Raw genomic sequence first — 17,672 nt, 5'->3', positions numbered from 1 at the left:
CTTGACCCTGGCAAACAAACAGTGGATTTGTTGATTAGAAATCTCCTAAACCCTTCTAAACAGAGGAAAACAGGAATATCCTGACTAAGCTGTACCTCTTCAAAACTGAAATAATCTTTTATGTAAGAATTAGCAAATTTATGCTGCATGGTGTAGAATGTCATTTGCTGAATCAGACTGAACATGCATGACAAAATGTGACTTAAAAAATTGTTTGCTTCCATCCTCTGGGGCAAAAGTTACACTTGGAGTTTGCTGTATAGTGTACCCTCTGACTATGTATTACTAAGGACCATTACTTTTGCTCTTATTCTACCTGTTATTGTCATAAGATTAATCCATTTAGAAAAACTTTACACGTGTAATAACGTTTAGTACATTTTAATACAATTGATGTCGGTAAATTACTAATAAAAACAAATACATTTATTTTAATTAACATGTAAGCATGAGGGTAATCAAAATTATAGTGAATGGTCCTATTTACAGTGAATACATAACTTTCTTCTCAGTTATTTTCCCTGGTAGGATGGCAGTGCCAAATAGCCTGTCCCAGTGGCTGAAGAAAGGTGCATAGTTACTGTTGGGCTTCTGGTGGTGCATGTCATGAGCTGGTGCTCCTCCTAACAGACCAAATGGTACCAAGTGGTTGAGACCCCATGGCAGGTCATAGCCTATGTGGTCCTCCACTGACATCCAGATACTGATGATGGTGACGCACCAGGTAGTAAAAGGGTGGCATTTCAGCAGGATGGGGTCCAGGTTGCTCCAGAATCCCACAGTTACCAGTTCTGGAATGCTGAGTTGCTGGGTGTTCCAGGAAAAGGGTGCCATGTATTCGTGGTGGATGGCATGGACCCACCGATACAGTTGTGGATGCTTGTGGTGCACAAAGTGCCACATATAGTACTGGGTGTCAAAAAGAAGAAGGGCAGCAAGTCCATCAATGAGAACCTCTACCACAGTTGGAGCACTGGAAGGCAGCGCCACTGAAGGCATAAAGCAGGTCTGAGTCAGCACAGCAGGCAGAACAAAGATCAAGTGGTTATAAACAGCCCTTCCGAAGCTCTTTGCCATCATCCCCATGGTTGGACGTCTCTCTTGCTGGATCTTGTAGTGGTGAATGGAGGGGACCATGTCTCCCAGGAGGTCTAGTACAGCAAAGGGGAGACTGGAGAAGAAGTAACTGGAGAAGCAGAGTATGACAGGGAAGAAGGGAGAGGAGATGAGAAAGTAGTGGTTGAAAAGGAAATAGTCCCATAGAGGCTGAAGAAGCCTATCGGAGGATCTGGAGAAGGTAGGAAGCTGCAAAGGCAACTGAACCTTGCTAATGTTCAACATCCTGGTTACTCTGGATGCCTGTGGCTGTAATGTGCAGAGAGAAGACATTCTCCCTTTATATAGTGCTGAGCTAAGGACTTGGCTCTCACATCAATGAGACAGCTGTTTTTTTGTATTTTTTTGTTACATACAATTTCAACAATAAGTCCTTTTCTGGTGGATTTTGTTAATCTTCCGGAACACACACAAACCTTTCAGCACGGACCAGTTCCAAGTTCGTGCCTGCAACACTGTCCTCCCACGGGCAGTTTATCCCAACAGGCCAGTGAGTTAATCAGCTTATTCAAAATGGTAAGTCATATTGTACCAGATACAGATCTGTTGGTCCCTGCTTGAGTTAATTAAACATGTTACCTATCAAGTTAAAACTCAATTGCAAGGCATCTTAATTAGTAGAATTTATTAAATTGATAATATCCACAACATTCACTTCTTACATATTTGTATTTCAATTCGAGACCACCATGGTGACCTATTCATATAAAAATGGTCAATCATCATTTTGATTCTCAATAGCATTAGTTGACTCCATGAAATCTGTTATTTTCCATCTGTTCATTGGCCATGTGCTCTTAAATTATTTTAGAAGATTAGTGAGTTTATTTAGTCATAAATTCCAATCGTATGTAATCTTACTTAATCATTAGCATAACCTGATGTAATCTTACCTAATAATCTGTTTGTGGAGCTACTTAATTACGGTCAAGGGAGCAAACCTGTCACAGCTATTCTATCCAGATGCCATGGTCAAACTACCAAGATTTTGTCTAGCCTGCCCACCTAAAAGACACAAAACACAGTTCTGAGAAACAGAACACTGTTGCATCCCACTGGGTAAAAACTGGTTGAATCATAACCGTTTCCACGTAATTTCAACAAAAATAATGATGTGATGACATTAAAAAGGTTCGGACCCTTTTTTTCAATTTTCGCCAAAAATGACATGCCCAAATCTAACTGCCTGTAGCAAGAATATGCAAATTAATGATACCATTTGAAAGGAAAGCCTTTGACGTTTGTGGAAATGTGAAATGAATGTAGGAGAATATAACACATTAGATCTGGTAAAAGATAATACAAATAAAAAAACATGTGTTTTCAAAAATGTTTTTTGTTCCATCTATGAAAAGTAAGAGAAAGGCCATACACTCAGATAGGATTTTAGGTGTAATTTAGATGTTGTCCACAAGATGGAAGCAGTGTGGGGTGGAGCCAGTTCCTACATTTGAATACATTTTTTAAAACAAAACTACACTATCTCTGGAACCCTCAGGATGACAAATCAGAGCAAGATTACTGAATGTAAGTACATTATTTACCTTCAGAGGTGAATGTATCAAACCAGTTGCCATGATGTTTTGTTGTTGTGCACTATCCTCAAACAATAGCATGGTATTTTTGTTGTCGTAATAGCTACTGTAAATTTGACACTGCCGTTAGATTAACAAGAATTTAAGCTTTCTGGCCAGAAGACATGTCTATGTCCCTGTTGTTTACAACGTCACTAGTCACACTATCGAATATTGAGCAACAACTGTCCCGGTTTAGGGACACTGATCTCGTAGATCAACGTGGAAAACTGATTGGATTTGCAAAAAGTCAACGTAAGGGAATTTTGTATTTTTTTCAAACCTAAATCCAATTACACAGTGACATTTTTTGTTTATTTTACATTGAATCTGCATTAGTTGACAACTCAACCAAATGTAAATCAAAACTAAACGTTGAACTGACGATTGTGCCCAGTGGGATAGCACTCATCCTTAAATGATGAGTGGGTTAAGTTGTGAGAGAATTGGAAAGGTGGCAACACTAAAGAGTCTACTGTAAATGTAGGCCATTGCATTGATTTTACAAGGCACTTGGGGAGGCTGTTACAGAGATAAGAAACATAATGGGAGTGTCTGTGATTACAATGAAAACAAGCACCAGGCTTACTTGTACTGTGCCGGAGAGTGTTCTGCTGCATGTTCCCACCAAGTCAACAAGGCTGAGTGCTACTCCAGGACCGGGGCTCAATCCTCACAACAATGTTAACACTTCTCACCAATCACATCAGCTGGATAACATTACAATAGTTGATTTATTAGAAATCAATAAGGCATTGATAGAAGGGTTGCTCTTGAATCACACAGAGCAGGCCTGATCAACCACTGCCATAACAATAACATGTTGTCTCTGATTATTTCTTTTCGCTGGCTGCTTTCCGTGAAATTGTTTTGTTTGTGTTGGCATACTTGTGTTTATCATTTCTGTAAATGAGAGAAAATAGATTTATGAATGCACAATTTCATCAGGTTTGAACAAAAATATAATGTATTTTATTTTTAAAGTAAGATGATGTGTTTAGACATCAGTGTGCGTGCGTGTACAGTATAGTACCTGCTCATTTTGACTTTGCTCCTGCAGCCCAGTCCTCCCTCCCAGTGACTGGTGTAGGCTCCTCTTGTCATCATGCCTCCACAGCTGACACAGGGCTTCCCATTGCTGTACGGCTACAAGTAAGGACAACAGCAGTTTAGGGTTGGAATCTAGCATATGGAGATGCCAATGAAGATGCACTACTCTAGCCATCCAGGCAGCTTACCTGCTCTTTACAGCAGTGACCACAGATCATCCTGGTGGCCAGCTCCATGGGGTGGTCCTGGTCCTCGTCATGACACACATCACAGGGGTAGGCCCGGCCACAGCATGAGAACCTGAGAGCACACCCATGGGATGTCACTCATCAGCAAAGCTTACTTTGGCAACACAAAATTATGTTAAAGAGAAAGAGGTGGCTAAAAACCTGAGCCAGCGATGACTCTGTTTGTAGTGTTTGCAGGATCCCTTCTCAGGTAGTGGTTTCCCCATCTGTATGGCAGGGTCCCTTATGTTACGCTGATAGGTCAGTGAAGAGTCACTGTGCCCTGTACAGTACAGTCAACTATGTATTACAGACAGAATAGCCAAAACAGCTGTTTAACCTTCTTCCATATTTCATCATTAAAATCCTACTATAGGCCTTTGTTTCTGACCGTTTTTTTCTTTGCGTGGCGGAATGTACTGGAATCGTGTGCTGTCAACCAGGATGCTGAGTTTGCTGTGACAGTGCTGACAGTTGAACTCCTTGCTCTGGCCATACAAAAGGTTCTGCAGACAAAATAATACACAAAATCAGACTAATCAAATAACAGAACAGACCGTCTTAGATCAAAACTCTACCCAGATATAAATACTTTCATCATCATAAGACAAGAATGGAGCAATGTTGGTGACCTTCACAGGTCCCTCTTTTGAGCAGTTGAGGCAGACAATAACCAAATCACAGTCCTGCAGGACCAGGTCCACAGGAGCAGCAGTGCCCAGGTCCAGATAGCCCAGGACGTCACTGTAGTGGTGCAGCATGCTGGGTCTGAAAGCAGCACTGATCCCTGCGTTACACTTCTCACACTGGGCCGTGCAGGGGTTCCTGCCATTTAGAGTCAGGTCTGCTGTCACCTTACACCTGCAAACAACACACACAGGCCAGACAGACACACAGTTGTCACATCTCCAAGTCCGATCAACACAAAAATAAATACTGCAGATAAGTTTAATCTTTCCTCCTATAAGCAATATAAGGGGAAAATGTGAGATACAGAGTAGGCTACAGTAGATGGCATCAGTGAAGGACAGTCTGTCTACTCACCTGCTGCACTGCAGACACACAGTGACCTGTGTGGCGACCACGGTCGCCGTGCCCTCTCCCAGCCTCAGGCCCAGCAGCTTCACCTCTGTTCCTCTGCGGGGCTCACTGAGCTTAATATTCTCCACCTTCCCCTGGTCCTCTTCATCACTAACACCACCATCATCATCATCATTATCATCACAGCCAGGGTACAATAGTTTTTTCCACTCCTCATCTTCTTCTCTGCTCTCCTCATCAGTTGCAGTGTGGAGGACAGGGTCAGGCATGTCATCAGCGGCAGGCTCTTTGCACACGGTTGCCTGGAGCTGCTGGTATGGCACAAACTGAATTCCGGCCTTTGCTATCTCCATGTCTTTTTTCAGCTGTGGAGAGATTTAAAAGAGAGAAAGGATTAGAACACTGCTGTCAAGTTATTAAATAGTTTTAAGGAAATAAACGAATACAACACAGAGAATTCATAACATTACCACAGTCTCTCATGGAAAACAGAGGTTACCGGAAGGATATCATACTAAGTAGACTAAGATAAATGGAACTCTGTTTTTATACCAGTCTAGTCTCACCTGCCTGGCTCCCTCAGTGAACAGTCTTTCCATGCTGCGATCCAACCAACGAAGGAAGGGCCGGAAGAGCAGCTCTACCTTACCCATCAGCTGATTGGTGGCATGTTTAGCCTGTAGCCATTCCAGTGAGGCTTGTTCAACATACCTATGTGAATAAAAAAACATGAGCTGGCGCACACCCAGAGACAATTATTGTATGTAGAGGTGCTGATTAACAGCAAATAAACTATAACCTATTTTAAAATATTTTAAAAAGAGTCGTGCACACTATATATAAACTCCCAGTAATTTATGGGGTTAATGACCAACGTTTCGGCATCTCTGTGCCACAATTACTGGGATATATAAACTCAGCAAAAAAAGAAAACGTCCCCTCACTGTCAACTGCGTTTATTTTCAGCAAACTTAACATGTGTAAATATTTGTATGAACATAACAAGATTCAGCAACTTTGACAAACTGAACAAGTTCCACAGACATGTGACTAACAGAAATGGAATAATGTGTCACTGAACAAAAGGGGTGGGGGGGCAAAATCTAGAGTAACAGTCAGTATCTGGTGCGGCCACCAGCTGCATTAAGTACGGCAGTGCATTTTCTCCTCCTCATGGACTGCACCAGATTTGCCAGTTCTTGCTGTGAGATGTTACCCCACTCTTCCACTAAGGCACCAAGACCCTCCGATCCAACAGGTCCCAGACGTGATCAATGGGATTCAGATCCGGGATCTTCGCTGGCCATGACAGAACACTGACATTCCTGTCTTGCAGGAAATCACGCACAGAATGAGCAGTATGGCTTGGTGGCATTGTCATGCTGGAGCGTTATGTCAGGATGAGACTGCAGGAAGGGTACCACATGTGGGAGGAGGATGTCTTCCCTGTAATAATAAGCTCAATCCGATGATGCTGTGAGACACCGCTCCAGACCATGACGGACCCTCCATCTCCAAGTCGATCCCGCTCCAGAGTACAGGCCTCGGTGTAACGCTAATTTATTCGACGATAAACGCAAACTCGACCATCACCCCTGGTGAGACAAAACCGCGACTCGTCAGTGAAGAGCACTTTTTGCCAGTCCTGCCTGGACCAGCGATGGTGGGTTTGTGCCCATAGGCGACGTTGTTGCCGGTGAGGTCTGGTGAGGACCTGCCTTACAACAGGCCTACAAGCCCTCAGTCCAGCCTCTCTCAGCCTATTGTGGACAGTCTGAGCACTGATGGAGGGATTGTGCGTTCCTGGTGTAACTCGGGCAGTTGTTGTGCCATCCTGTACCTGTCCCGCAGATGTGACGTTCAGATGTACCGATCCTGTGCAGGTGTTGTTACACGTGGTCTGCTACTGCGAGGATGATCAGCTGTCCATCCTCTCTCCTTGTAGCACTGTCTTTGGTGTCTCACAGTACAGACATCGCAATTTATTGCCCTGGCCACATCTGCAGTCCTCATGCCTCCTTGCAGCATGCCTAAGGCACGTTCACACAGATGAGCAGGGACCCTGGGCATCTTTCTTTTGGTGTTATTCAGAGTCAGTAGAAAGGCCTCTTTAGTGTCCTAAGTTTTCATTACTGTGACCTTAATTGCCTACAGTCTGTAAGCTGTTCGTGCCTTTACGACCGTTCCACAAGTGCATGTTGCATGTTGATTGAACAAGCATGGGAAACAGTGTTTACACCCTTTACAATAAAGATCTGTGAAGGTATTTGGATTTTTACAAATTATCTTTGAAAGACAGGGTCCTGAAAAATTGACACACACACACACACACACACACACCACAGTTGAAGTCGGAAGTTTACATACACCTTAGCCAAATACATTTAACCTCAGTTTTCACAATTCCTAACATTTAATCCTAGAAAATATGTCCTGTCTAAGGTCAGTTCGGATCACCACTTTACTTTAAGAATGTGAAATGTCAGAATAATAGTAAAGAGAATGATTTATTTCAGCTTTTGTTTTTATTATATTAATTTCATCACATTCCCAGTTGGTCAGAAGTTTACATTCACTCAAATAGTATTTGGTAGCATTGCCTTTAAATTGTTTAACTAGGGTCAAACGTTTTGGGTAGCCTTCCACAAGCTTCCCACGATAAGTTGGGTGAATTTTGTCTCATTCCTCCTGACAGAGCTGGTGTAACTGAGTCAGCTTTTTTGCCACAACTTCGGAAGTATGCTTGAGGTCAAAGCGACTAAGCTTTAACTTCCTGACTGATGTCTTGAGATGTTGCTTCAATATATCCACATAATTTTCCATCCACATGATGCCATCCATTTTGTGAATTGCATTTTTATGGCGGTTTTGGAGCAGTGGCTTCTTCCTTGCTGAGTGGCCTTTCAGGTGATGTCGATATTGGACTCGTTTTACTTTGGATATAGATACTTTTGTATCTGTTTCCTCCAGCATCTTCACAAAGTCCTGTTGTTCTGGGATTGATTTGCACTTTTCGCACCAAAGTACGTTCATCTCTAGGAGACAGAACGCATCTCCTTTCTAAGCGGTATGACGGCTGAGTCGTTCCATGGTGTTTATACTTGCATACTATTGTTTGTATAGATGAACGTGGTACCTTCAGGTGTTTGGACATTTCTCCCAAGGAAGAACCAGACTTCTGGAAGTCTACAATTTTTTTTCTGAGGTCTTGGCTGATTTCTTTAATTTTCCCATGAGGTCAAGCAAAGAGGCACTGAGTTTCAAATTAGGCCTTGAAATACATCCACAGGTACACCTCCAATTGACTCAAATGATGTCAATTAGCCTATCAGAAGCTTCTAAAGCCATGACATCATTTTTGGGAATTTTCCAAGCTGTTTAAAGGCACAGTCAACTTAGTGTATGTAAACTTCAGACCCACTGGAATTGTGATACAGTGAATTGTAAGTGAAATAATATGTCTGTAAACAATTGTTGGAAAAATGACTTGTGTCATGCACAAAGTAGATGTCCTAACCGACTTGCCAAAACTATAGTTTGTTAACAAGAAATTTGTGTCGTGGTTTATACAGTTTTATATCTTGATGTTTGAAGCCTGAAATGTGGCAAAAGGTCGCAAAGTTCAAGGGGGCCAAATACTTTCGCAAGGCACTGTGTGTATATATATATATATATATAGATGAGTGTTACAACATGTCTATGTGGACGGACACATTGAGAAAAATGTATCAAAACTTATCAAAGTGTTATTATATTCCGACTGTAAAGCCATTGAAAATAAAGTTTCTCTCACCTTCCCATAACTGATGGCAAGTCCTGGTCCAGTGGTATATCTAATGTAAATACCTGGAGAAAAAACAAAAAAATGTACACCTTGAGTCTTAGCTCTAGACACAATAGGATTATAATCAAACAGATGAGATTTGTAGGTCAAAGATTTTAGTTTACCTCTTGTGGGTACTTTTCCGGAAAGCTCACCATTATGTCAACGTCTTTCAAGTCAAAAGGCTGTAAAACAGTATAAGGAGTGAGTCAGCATGTTTTTATGCACAATTTTCCATGTTGTAACATTCCTATGATGCTCATAAAACTATATCATAGTAGAAACAATAAAAGACAATGGCCTTTGAGGCCTTGTATTGTGGATTGGAATAATGCAGACAATGTTTACCCAGTCTGGATCAGTGGGCTGTACTGTGGCTCGGTAGAAGGTGACTTGGCCATCGCTCCGTTCCTGCACAATAAGCTGTTCTTTAGGAAAACGCTTTATCAGCTGCTTGATCTCAGTGTCCCGTAGCTGTTTGGTGATATTGTCAGTCAGGTCACTCAGTTTGACCACCTGAAGGGCACTGGGGGGGGGGGCATGGGGCACCCTGGGCCTGCCTCCGTCTCCTATAGGCTGGTCGTCAACTAGGGGAAACTGTGGTGGGTGCCAGTAGTGACATCTATCTTCCATGGTGCAGCACCCAGACAGAAAATAGCGACAGGGCCGGCGATTGTTGGCCCTCTCAACTCTGGTTGGAGCAGCCCTTGGTTTGGAGGGCAGCCTGTGGCCTACATCTCCATGGCTGTCAACCACTGGATTCTGCGGTGTGATTCCAGGGTGGCTGTGAGGGCCTGTCCCTCTTTGGATCTCCTGTTCTGACCTTTGCTTTGTCCAGTTATCTACCTTCCCCTGGGTGAGGGTGGTGGAATCTCCTCTTTGATGGAGGAAGCGGCACTTCCTCCCAAAGTTACAGTGCCGTCCCTGTGAGTAGAAACGACACAGCTGGACTTGAGTGCCACCATGTGCTGGTTGATTCCTGTTCTCTTCCTCATTGTGACACAGAGAGACAGAATCTCCATTGCTCTCTGGTGATACCTATAGAAAATAACTCTTGTTATGACATTCATGAAAACGTGCAGGGAGTACAATGTAGGAAACACTGAAAAGACCATCACTGAAAAAGGAAAAAACAAAATGTAGTTTGTCACATCAGATATACAGTGCATTCGGAAAGTATCCAGACACCTTGTCTTTTTCCACATTTTGTTATTAGAGAATACAGTGATTGACACAATAAGATAAATCTGTCTCTCACTCGTGTATTGACACAAATATCCTGTCATTCATCCTTGTGAACTACATACAGTGCATTCAGAAAGTATTCACACCCCTTGACTATTTCCACATTTTGTTATATTACAGCCTTGTTCTAAAATAGATTACATTGGTTGGATGGGGAGCATCACATCACAGCTATTTTCACATATCTCCAGAGATGTTCTATCAAGTTCAAGTCCCAAAGCCACTCCTGCTTTGTCTTGGCTGTGTGTTTGGGTTGTTGCCCTGTTGGAAGGTGAACCGTCGCCGTAGTCTGCGGTCCTGAGCAGGTTACCACCACTTCACTGTAGGTATGGTATTAGACAGGTGATGAGCGGTTCCTGGTTTCCTCCAGATGTGACACTTAGCATTCAGGCCAAAGAGTTCAATCTTGGTTTCATCAGACCAGATAATCTTGTTTCTCAATGTGTGAGAGTCTTTAGGTGCCTTTTGGCAAACTCCAAGTGGGCTGTCATGTGCCTTTTACTGAGGAGTGGCTTCTGTCTGGCCAGTCTACCATAAAGGCCTGATTGGTGGAGTGCTGCTGAGATGCTTGTCCTCCTGGAAGGTTCTCCCATCTCCACAGAGGAACTCTGTTAGAGTGACCATCAAATTCTTGGTCACCTCCCTGACCAACAACCTTCCCCCCTGATTGCTCAGTTTGGCCAGGCGGCCAGCTCTAGGAAGAGTATTGGTGGTTCCAAACTTCTTACATTTAAGAATGATGGAGGCCACTGTGTTCGTGGGGACCTTCAATGTTGCAGAAATGTTTTGGTATCTTGACACAATCCTGTCTCTGAGCTATACGGACAATTCCTTCGACCTCACGGCTTGGTTTTTGCTCCACGTGCACTGCCAACTGTGGGACTTTATAAAGACAGGTGTGTGCCTTTCCAAATCATGTCCAATCAATTGAATTTACCACAAGTGGACTCCAATCAAGTTGTAGAAACATCAAGGATGATCAATGGAAACAGGACTCACCCGAGTCTCATAGCAAATGGTCTGAATACTTATGTAAATAAGGTATTTATGTTTTCGCTTAGTCATTATGGGGTATTGTGTAGATTGATGACAAACATTTTTATTTAATCAATTTTAGAATGAGGCTTTAACGTAACAAGATGTGGAAAAGTGAAGGGGTCTGAATACTTCCTGAATGCACTGTATATCAAACTAACCTCTTTCACTAGAAATAGCCTCCAGTGTCCATCTTCTGTACTGTAGGCCTACTACTACTAGCTAGCGAAATCATAACACACATGAAATGGTTGACTAGATGGGATGCAGCTAATGTCAGCACTGACTACTTAGCAGGTTAGGAGAACTGGGATAAGGTTAAGAAAGGGGTCAGTGTTATCTAAAATGTAAACAGAATCCTCGACGCGACTTTTGACGTCACTTTGACAAATAACTGCATCCCTTATTGCCATGATCAGCTAAAATATCAAAATATGGCACTTATTTTGAATGAGTTAGCCCAACAACACTATTACAACTTTTTTTAAAGTACAGTACCTCAACGCTGTTTACAGGTGAACGTTCCATGTAGCTATTTGCTATATACGTTTGTATCCGTAAAGTTGATGTTACTTTGTTGCATTCAGTAGATTCAGTAGCTGCAGCCAAAGTCCAATGGCTGACGTTGTTTTTCCTTCCTCTGTGCTCCATGGGCAGTGAAGACAATTCTTATACTTTATTGCCCCCTCCTGGTATGGAGTGAGATGGACACAGCTCGCACCATAAATTGCTGCATAGAATGTATACAGTCCATCCAATTGTTGCCACATTTTCATGTGAATATTCTAGAATCGGCATCTGATGATATGTGCATTTTCCCACCAGTGGCGTGTTTCCACAAAATTGACCCGTTGCGGATAAAATCAGTGCATAATGACGTAGTGCACACAAATTTGACTTTTTCTTGTACAGAATAAAAATTAAAAGTTCAATGTGTTTCCATCGCATTTTCAACTCTACCAAGCATCGATCATCATGTTACAAGAATAAGACCCTCGATATCTATTGGAAAGGAGCACCAAGAGAACCTTGCACTTTCACAACCCTGTGAAGTTCATAATAACGTATTTTATCTTTAGCCTAAAAAACTGTATGGTTCTCCGACTACGACTCCTGAAACATCAAACCAAATTTACTTTGATATAATGGTTATTATATCAATATGTGTGCATAATTAATTTCACCAACACAAAAATATCCCACCATGTTGAACAAACAAATGATCTGTCGGGAAATTGTACAGACATTTCCTGTTTCCATCACAGCTGTTATGATTTTTTTTATACGGTAGGACTTTACCCGTAAAAACTCATACAATACTTTAACAATAATTTAATGAGCCGAACCTGAGGATAATCTCTACCCTGTGATTAATTGAATAACCCAATGTATAATAATAATTCGCATTTTGTGTGCTAGTGAAAATAATCAAAGGAAAAATGTAATGGAATACTACTGTAGGCCTGCACACATACTAACAATCAAGACATTGGTTGGTCATATACATTACATTGTTATTGTTGACTGTTGTATAACCTGAGAATGAAAAGAGTTACAATATAAATAATTTAGAACCGTGTTAGTGGATACTGGACATTCAGGGAGAGGAGCAGTCTTTATTGGTCAATGCACCTGGCTTCCACATTCACATTTATTACACGTTAAGTACAAGGGAATGAACACCATTTACATTCTTTATTTTACAAAAGCAGGATGGATCTAGTAGTAGATACATTTTCAGGCCTGGGAATCGACCTGGGAAATGACTCCTCTCTTCAGCCTCTCTGGAACAGTGTCAGGCCCAATCACAGGAACTCTTTGAGGTCTCCTCTTTTCCCCATTGTTTTGAATGTGTCTTCATACTTTCTGTTCTGCCTCCCCATCCTGGCGTGTGACATCATAGGGGACAGATGGCCATGGGTCCAGAGTTCAAGATCCAGCCGAGCCGGCGGCCAACACCTTCCATGCTATTGCATTGTGCTGGCATCAGGCTGCATAACCATATGCTCCTTGTGCTTCCTGCAAGTGTGGCTCAGTGGACATGGAGACCACCGGTGACACTGCCAGACCAAGTCCCAACTCTAGTGGAGCTCATCACTGGAGTGACGGGAAACCTTCTGCTCTTTGACTTCCAGTACTTCATCTGGCACCTGCTGCACCACTGGATGTTCATCACTTTCCATCCACCACAACTACTCAGCTCTCTTTGTTCTGGCTACACAATGCCTGGGAGGGTGGGAGCTGGTCACAGTGTGCTTTTGGACCACCCTGAATTCTGTCATCCTGAGATGCCACCTTCTCACCACATGTGTCTTTATGGTGCTCCATGTCTATGTGTCCGTGGAGGATCACTGCGGTTATGATTTTCCTTGGTCCACATCTCATCTGATACCTTTCAGTATTTATCGAGGGCCCAGCATGGATGATGTGCACCATCAGAAACTCAACAAGAACATTGCACCATACTTCAGCCACTGGGATAAAATATTTGGAACACATGCTGATTTTAGTTTCTCTTACTCTTACTCAGAGCCGGTGACGAATATATTCTTATGATGAAATTCTATGAAATTTAATTCAAACTAAATGATTATGAGAAATAGACCTCTTTAAAATAAAATTATATATTTGAGACCTGTAAATTAACTGAGTGAACACTAAGTTATCCTTCTCTACTTTGGGTTGTAAAACTCATTGGAGTGAATTCTGTTGGATGTTATGGTTAAAACTGTTTTTAAAACTTTTCCATGTTCTTCATAATTAATACATGTATATAACATATATATTTATCCATGTCCCTTTATTCAACCTACCAGTACACCCAAAGTATAATAAGTTTCTCGCACCCCAGATCGGGTCGAGGCATAAAAATAAAAAGTACCATCAATTGCAATTCTCGCAACGTGATCTATGTGATTCGCTGCCAGTGCAGCTCATTTTACATAGGAGAGACCTCAAGGGAGTTACACACTAGAATGGGTGAGCACCAAAGTGCCATTCGATGTGCTGACCCCAACAGCACAGTGACCCTCCATTTCAAATAGCGGGGACACTCACTTTGTGAGTTATTTTAGTTTGGAATTGGACAAGTCAGCAAAAACCAATGTGGTGGTGATGTTGACAAACACAAAGTCCAGAGAGACGTTCTGGATCCATTCCTTAGAGACAGTAGTCCCCAGAGATCTTAACCTAGGAAAGGACTATAGTATGCTTTTGTGAAGGGCCCCATTCCTTTTTTGGACTTATTTGCACTTAATGTTTACACGTGGAGGGAGCTTAGACTGAAGATCATGATTAACTGATTACTGGAGTCAGGTGTGTTAGCTGGAGCTGAGGCAAAACTGTGACACCAATCAGGCCCTTGAGGACTGGAATTGCCCACCCCTGCCCTATATTAACTTGTCCATTCCCTTTGTGTTTATTCTGATGGCCGAAATGTCAATCCTTTCAACTTGCTTACTAAAACCTATAATTGTTTGTGGTGAACCATCTCCTAGACTCACTTTGGTTGAGCACCCACTCCTTTCCATTCTAGATCAGTCAGTCAATCACAATTTATTAAAGTAAATCTGTAGGAGCAGTCAAAACCGTGCCTCTAGACCTGAATCCTGGCCCCTTGATTTAAATAATTGTCGCTGAGGCCGATTTTTTTTATCACTCAGCCAAAGATATTAACATATGTTCATCCAACGTCTGCCATGTTTTTGGATATAGTTATGACGTTATCGCTGCTTCCTGTACTTCCAACGCTAGCAAAGATTACGGATATACTGACAAGATACTCGTCTCTCCTCCCAAACAATAGGAGTCGTTGTCCACAAAGAAGCACGGTGGGGTGTCAAGCTTTCGCCTATTCCTCTCTTTGGATTGGTGGATACATATAATTACTTTAATACTTTCTGAATATTCGATGAGGATTGTTGACATTTGGGTACAGGACTTCTGGTTCTCTCTGAAACATGGATAAATTGTTCTGTCTCTGACAAAGACATTGAAGTAAATTATTACAATTTATTTGTGACTGATTACAAAAAACGGGAGCAGTGGCCATAATGTAAAATCTCATTTCATGGTGTCCCAATCTTTAAATATTTTTGTTCCCAATAAATGCGATAACCTGGTTGTCGATGTGTCAATAAACCAGAATACACATTGTTGTTATTGGGATTTACCGTCCCCCCCTGCTACCATGGTGGATGCTATTAATGCTATATCGGAGTGTTTAACACATTTTCTGTACTCGGAGTTGGTCATTTTATGGGATTTGAATCTGGACTGGCTATCCCGGCCTCAGATGAATTTAAAAGTATATGCATTGACTTTAATCAGACTCAATTGATCTCAAAACCCACATGGCTAAATGTGAAAAACCCTGTTGATTCCTGATTTAATTCTTACTAATAACCCCAGTAAATATTTGTATAATGGATCATTTGCATATGATCTCAGTGATCATTGTCCCATAGTATGTATTAGAGATATGAAACAGCAAGTTTTCTCCTCAAGGGTTTTTACATGACATGTTCTTACTCTGATTTAGCCACTGTCTCCAGTATTCCTGACCCTGAGTTGGCTCTAGAATATGCATCCACCATATTTATTCCTCTGGCAGATAAACATGCCCCTTTTAAACTTCTCAGAGGAAAAGTTAAAATGCCTAGTTAAATAAAGGTTAAATAATAAAATAAAATAAATAAATATATATATATATTCAGTGTCAAAGATAGAAAGATAGAAAACTAAGTGTTAGATCTTTCTGAGCTCATTCAGATGAGAAATCAGATCAGGGCCAAAGGAAGGAAAACAGACTCTGTAGTGGACTGGCAGTCTTTCAGACAATAGAGAAACAAATGTACTATCTAGATTAAGAAAGCTAAATCCAGTTACTTTTTAAGCTCCATCTCTGTTGGAAAACAGGGGCCTCCTAAGTGGCACAGCGGTCTAAGGCACTGCATCACAGTGCTAGAGGCATCACTACTATGAAATAACACAGATGGAATCATGTAGTAACCAAAAAAAGTGTTACATCAAAATATATTTTAGATTTCTATTTCTTCAAAGTAGCCACCCCCTTTGCCTTGATGACAGCTTTGCACACTCTTGGCATTCTCTCAGCCAGCTTCACCTGGAATGCTGTTACAACAGTCTTGAAGGAGTTCCAACATATGCTGAGCACTTGTTGGCTGCTTTTCCTTCGCTCTGCGGTCCAACTCATCCAAAACCATCTCAATTGGGTTGAGGTCGAGTGATTGTGGAGGCCAGGTCATCTGATGCAGCAGTCTATCACTCTCTTTTTTTGTAAAATAGCCCTTACACAGCCTGGAGGTGTGTTGGGTCATTGTCCCGTTGAAAAATAAATGATAGTCCCACGAAGCGCAAAGCAGATGGGGTGGCATATCGCTGCAGAATGCTGTGGTAGCCATGCTGGTTAAGTGTGCCTTGAATTCTAAATAAATCACAGACAGTGTCACCAGCAAAGCACCCCCACACCTCCTCCATGCTTAATGGTGGGAACCACACATGTGGAGATCATCCGTTCACTGTCACAATCATTGGAAGCATACTAGGACCAATGTGCAGTGTTGGGTTCCACATCTTTTTATTTAAAGTAAGTGAACCATAAAACAATAACGACTAACCGAAACAACAATGGAGTGCTAACATGCAACTACACATAAACAATATCCCACCAACACAGGTGGGGAAAATGCTACTTAAATATGATCCCCAATTAGAGAAAACGATTATCAGCTGCCTCTAATTGGGAATCATACAAATCACCAACATAGAAATACTAAACTAGAACCCCACATAGAAAATATAAACTAGAATACCCCCCAGTCACGCCTTGACCTACTATACCATAGAGAAACAAAGGCTCTCTATGGTCAGGGCGTGACAGTTCACCTAGTCTGCATCTCACAAAGACACAGCGGTTGGAACCAAAAATCACACACACAAATCTAAGTAAAGGAATGGAATTAAGAATATATAAATATATGGACGAGCAAAGTCAGAGCAGCATAGATTAAAATACAGTAGAATATAATAGAATATAATATAGTATGAGATGACTAATGCAAAATATGTAAACATTATTAACGTGACTAGTGTTCCATTTATTAAAGTGGCCAGTGATTTCAACTCTATGTATATAAGCAGAAGCCTCTAATATGCTAGTGATGGCTGTTTAACAGTCTGATGTCCTTGAGATAGAAGCTGTTTTTCAGTCTCTCGGTCCCAGCTTTGATGCACCTGTACTGACCTCGCCTTCTGGATGATAGCAGGGTGAACAGGCAGTGGCTCGGGTTATTGTTGTCTTGATAATCTTTTTGGAGGCCTTCCTCGGGTGCTGTAGGTGTCCTGGGGGCAGGTAGTTTGCGCCGGTGATGCGTTGGACAGACCGCACTACCCTCTGGAGAGTCCTGCGGTTGCGGGCGGTGCAGTTGCCGTACCAGGCGGTGATACAGTCTGACAAGATGCAGCAGACAGGGAGGTGCTACCTCTGCTGTTTCCTGAATTTCACGATCATCTCCTTTGTTTTGTTGACGTTGAGTGAGC

General features: G+C 41.9%; 2 protein-coding genes across 2 annotated transcripts; both read right to left on the bottom strand.

Moving 5' to 3' along the window:
- Positions 1-365: 365 nt before the first annotated feature.
- LOC118396728 (cholesterol 25-hydroxylase-like protein 1, member 1) lies at positions 366-1,573 on the bottom strand. The gene has a single exon (XM_035791114.2). The coding sequence runs from the start codon at positions 1,387-1,389 to the stop codon at positions 484-486; it is 906 nt and encodes a 301-aa protein (XP_035647007.1). The 5' UTR covers positions 1,390-1,573; the 3' UTR covers positions 366-483.
- A 153-nt stretch (positions 1,574-1,726) lies between these two features.
- si:dkey-24l11.2 (uncharacterized protein LOC100034462 homolog) lies at positions 1,727-11,744 on the bottom strand. Its single transcript, XM_035791112.2, has 12 exons — positions 11,610-11,744; positions 9,180-9,869; positions 8,957-9,016; positions 8,802-8,854; positions 5,575-5,719; positions 5,012-5,373; positions 4,600-4,828; positions 4,359-4,473; positions 4,130-4,250; positions 3,929-4,040; positions 3,724-3,836; positions 1,727-3,593 (listed from the first exon to the last, which is right to left on the bottom strand). The coding sequence occupies exons 1-12, from the start codon at positions 11,637-11,639 to the stop codon at positions 3,524-3,526; spliced, it is 2,100 nt and encodes a 699-aa protein (XP_035647005.1). The 5' UTR covers positions 11,640-11,744; the 3' UTR covers positions 1,727-3,523.
- Between the last annotated feature and the right edge of the window lie 5,928 nt (positions 11,745-17,672).

This window comes from Oncorhynchus keta, chromosome 17 (genome assembly GCF_023373465.1).
Source record: "Oncorhynchus keta strain PuntledgeMale-10-30-2019 chromosome 17, Oket_V2, whole genome shotgun sequence".
Lineage (NCBI taxonomy): Eukaryota > Metazoa > Chordata > Actinopteri > Salmoniformes > Salmonidae > Oncorhynchus > Oncorhynchus keta.
This window is presented reverse-complemented; position numbering and strand designations above follow the sequence as displayed.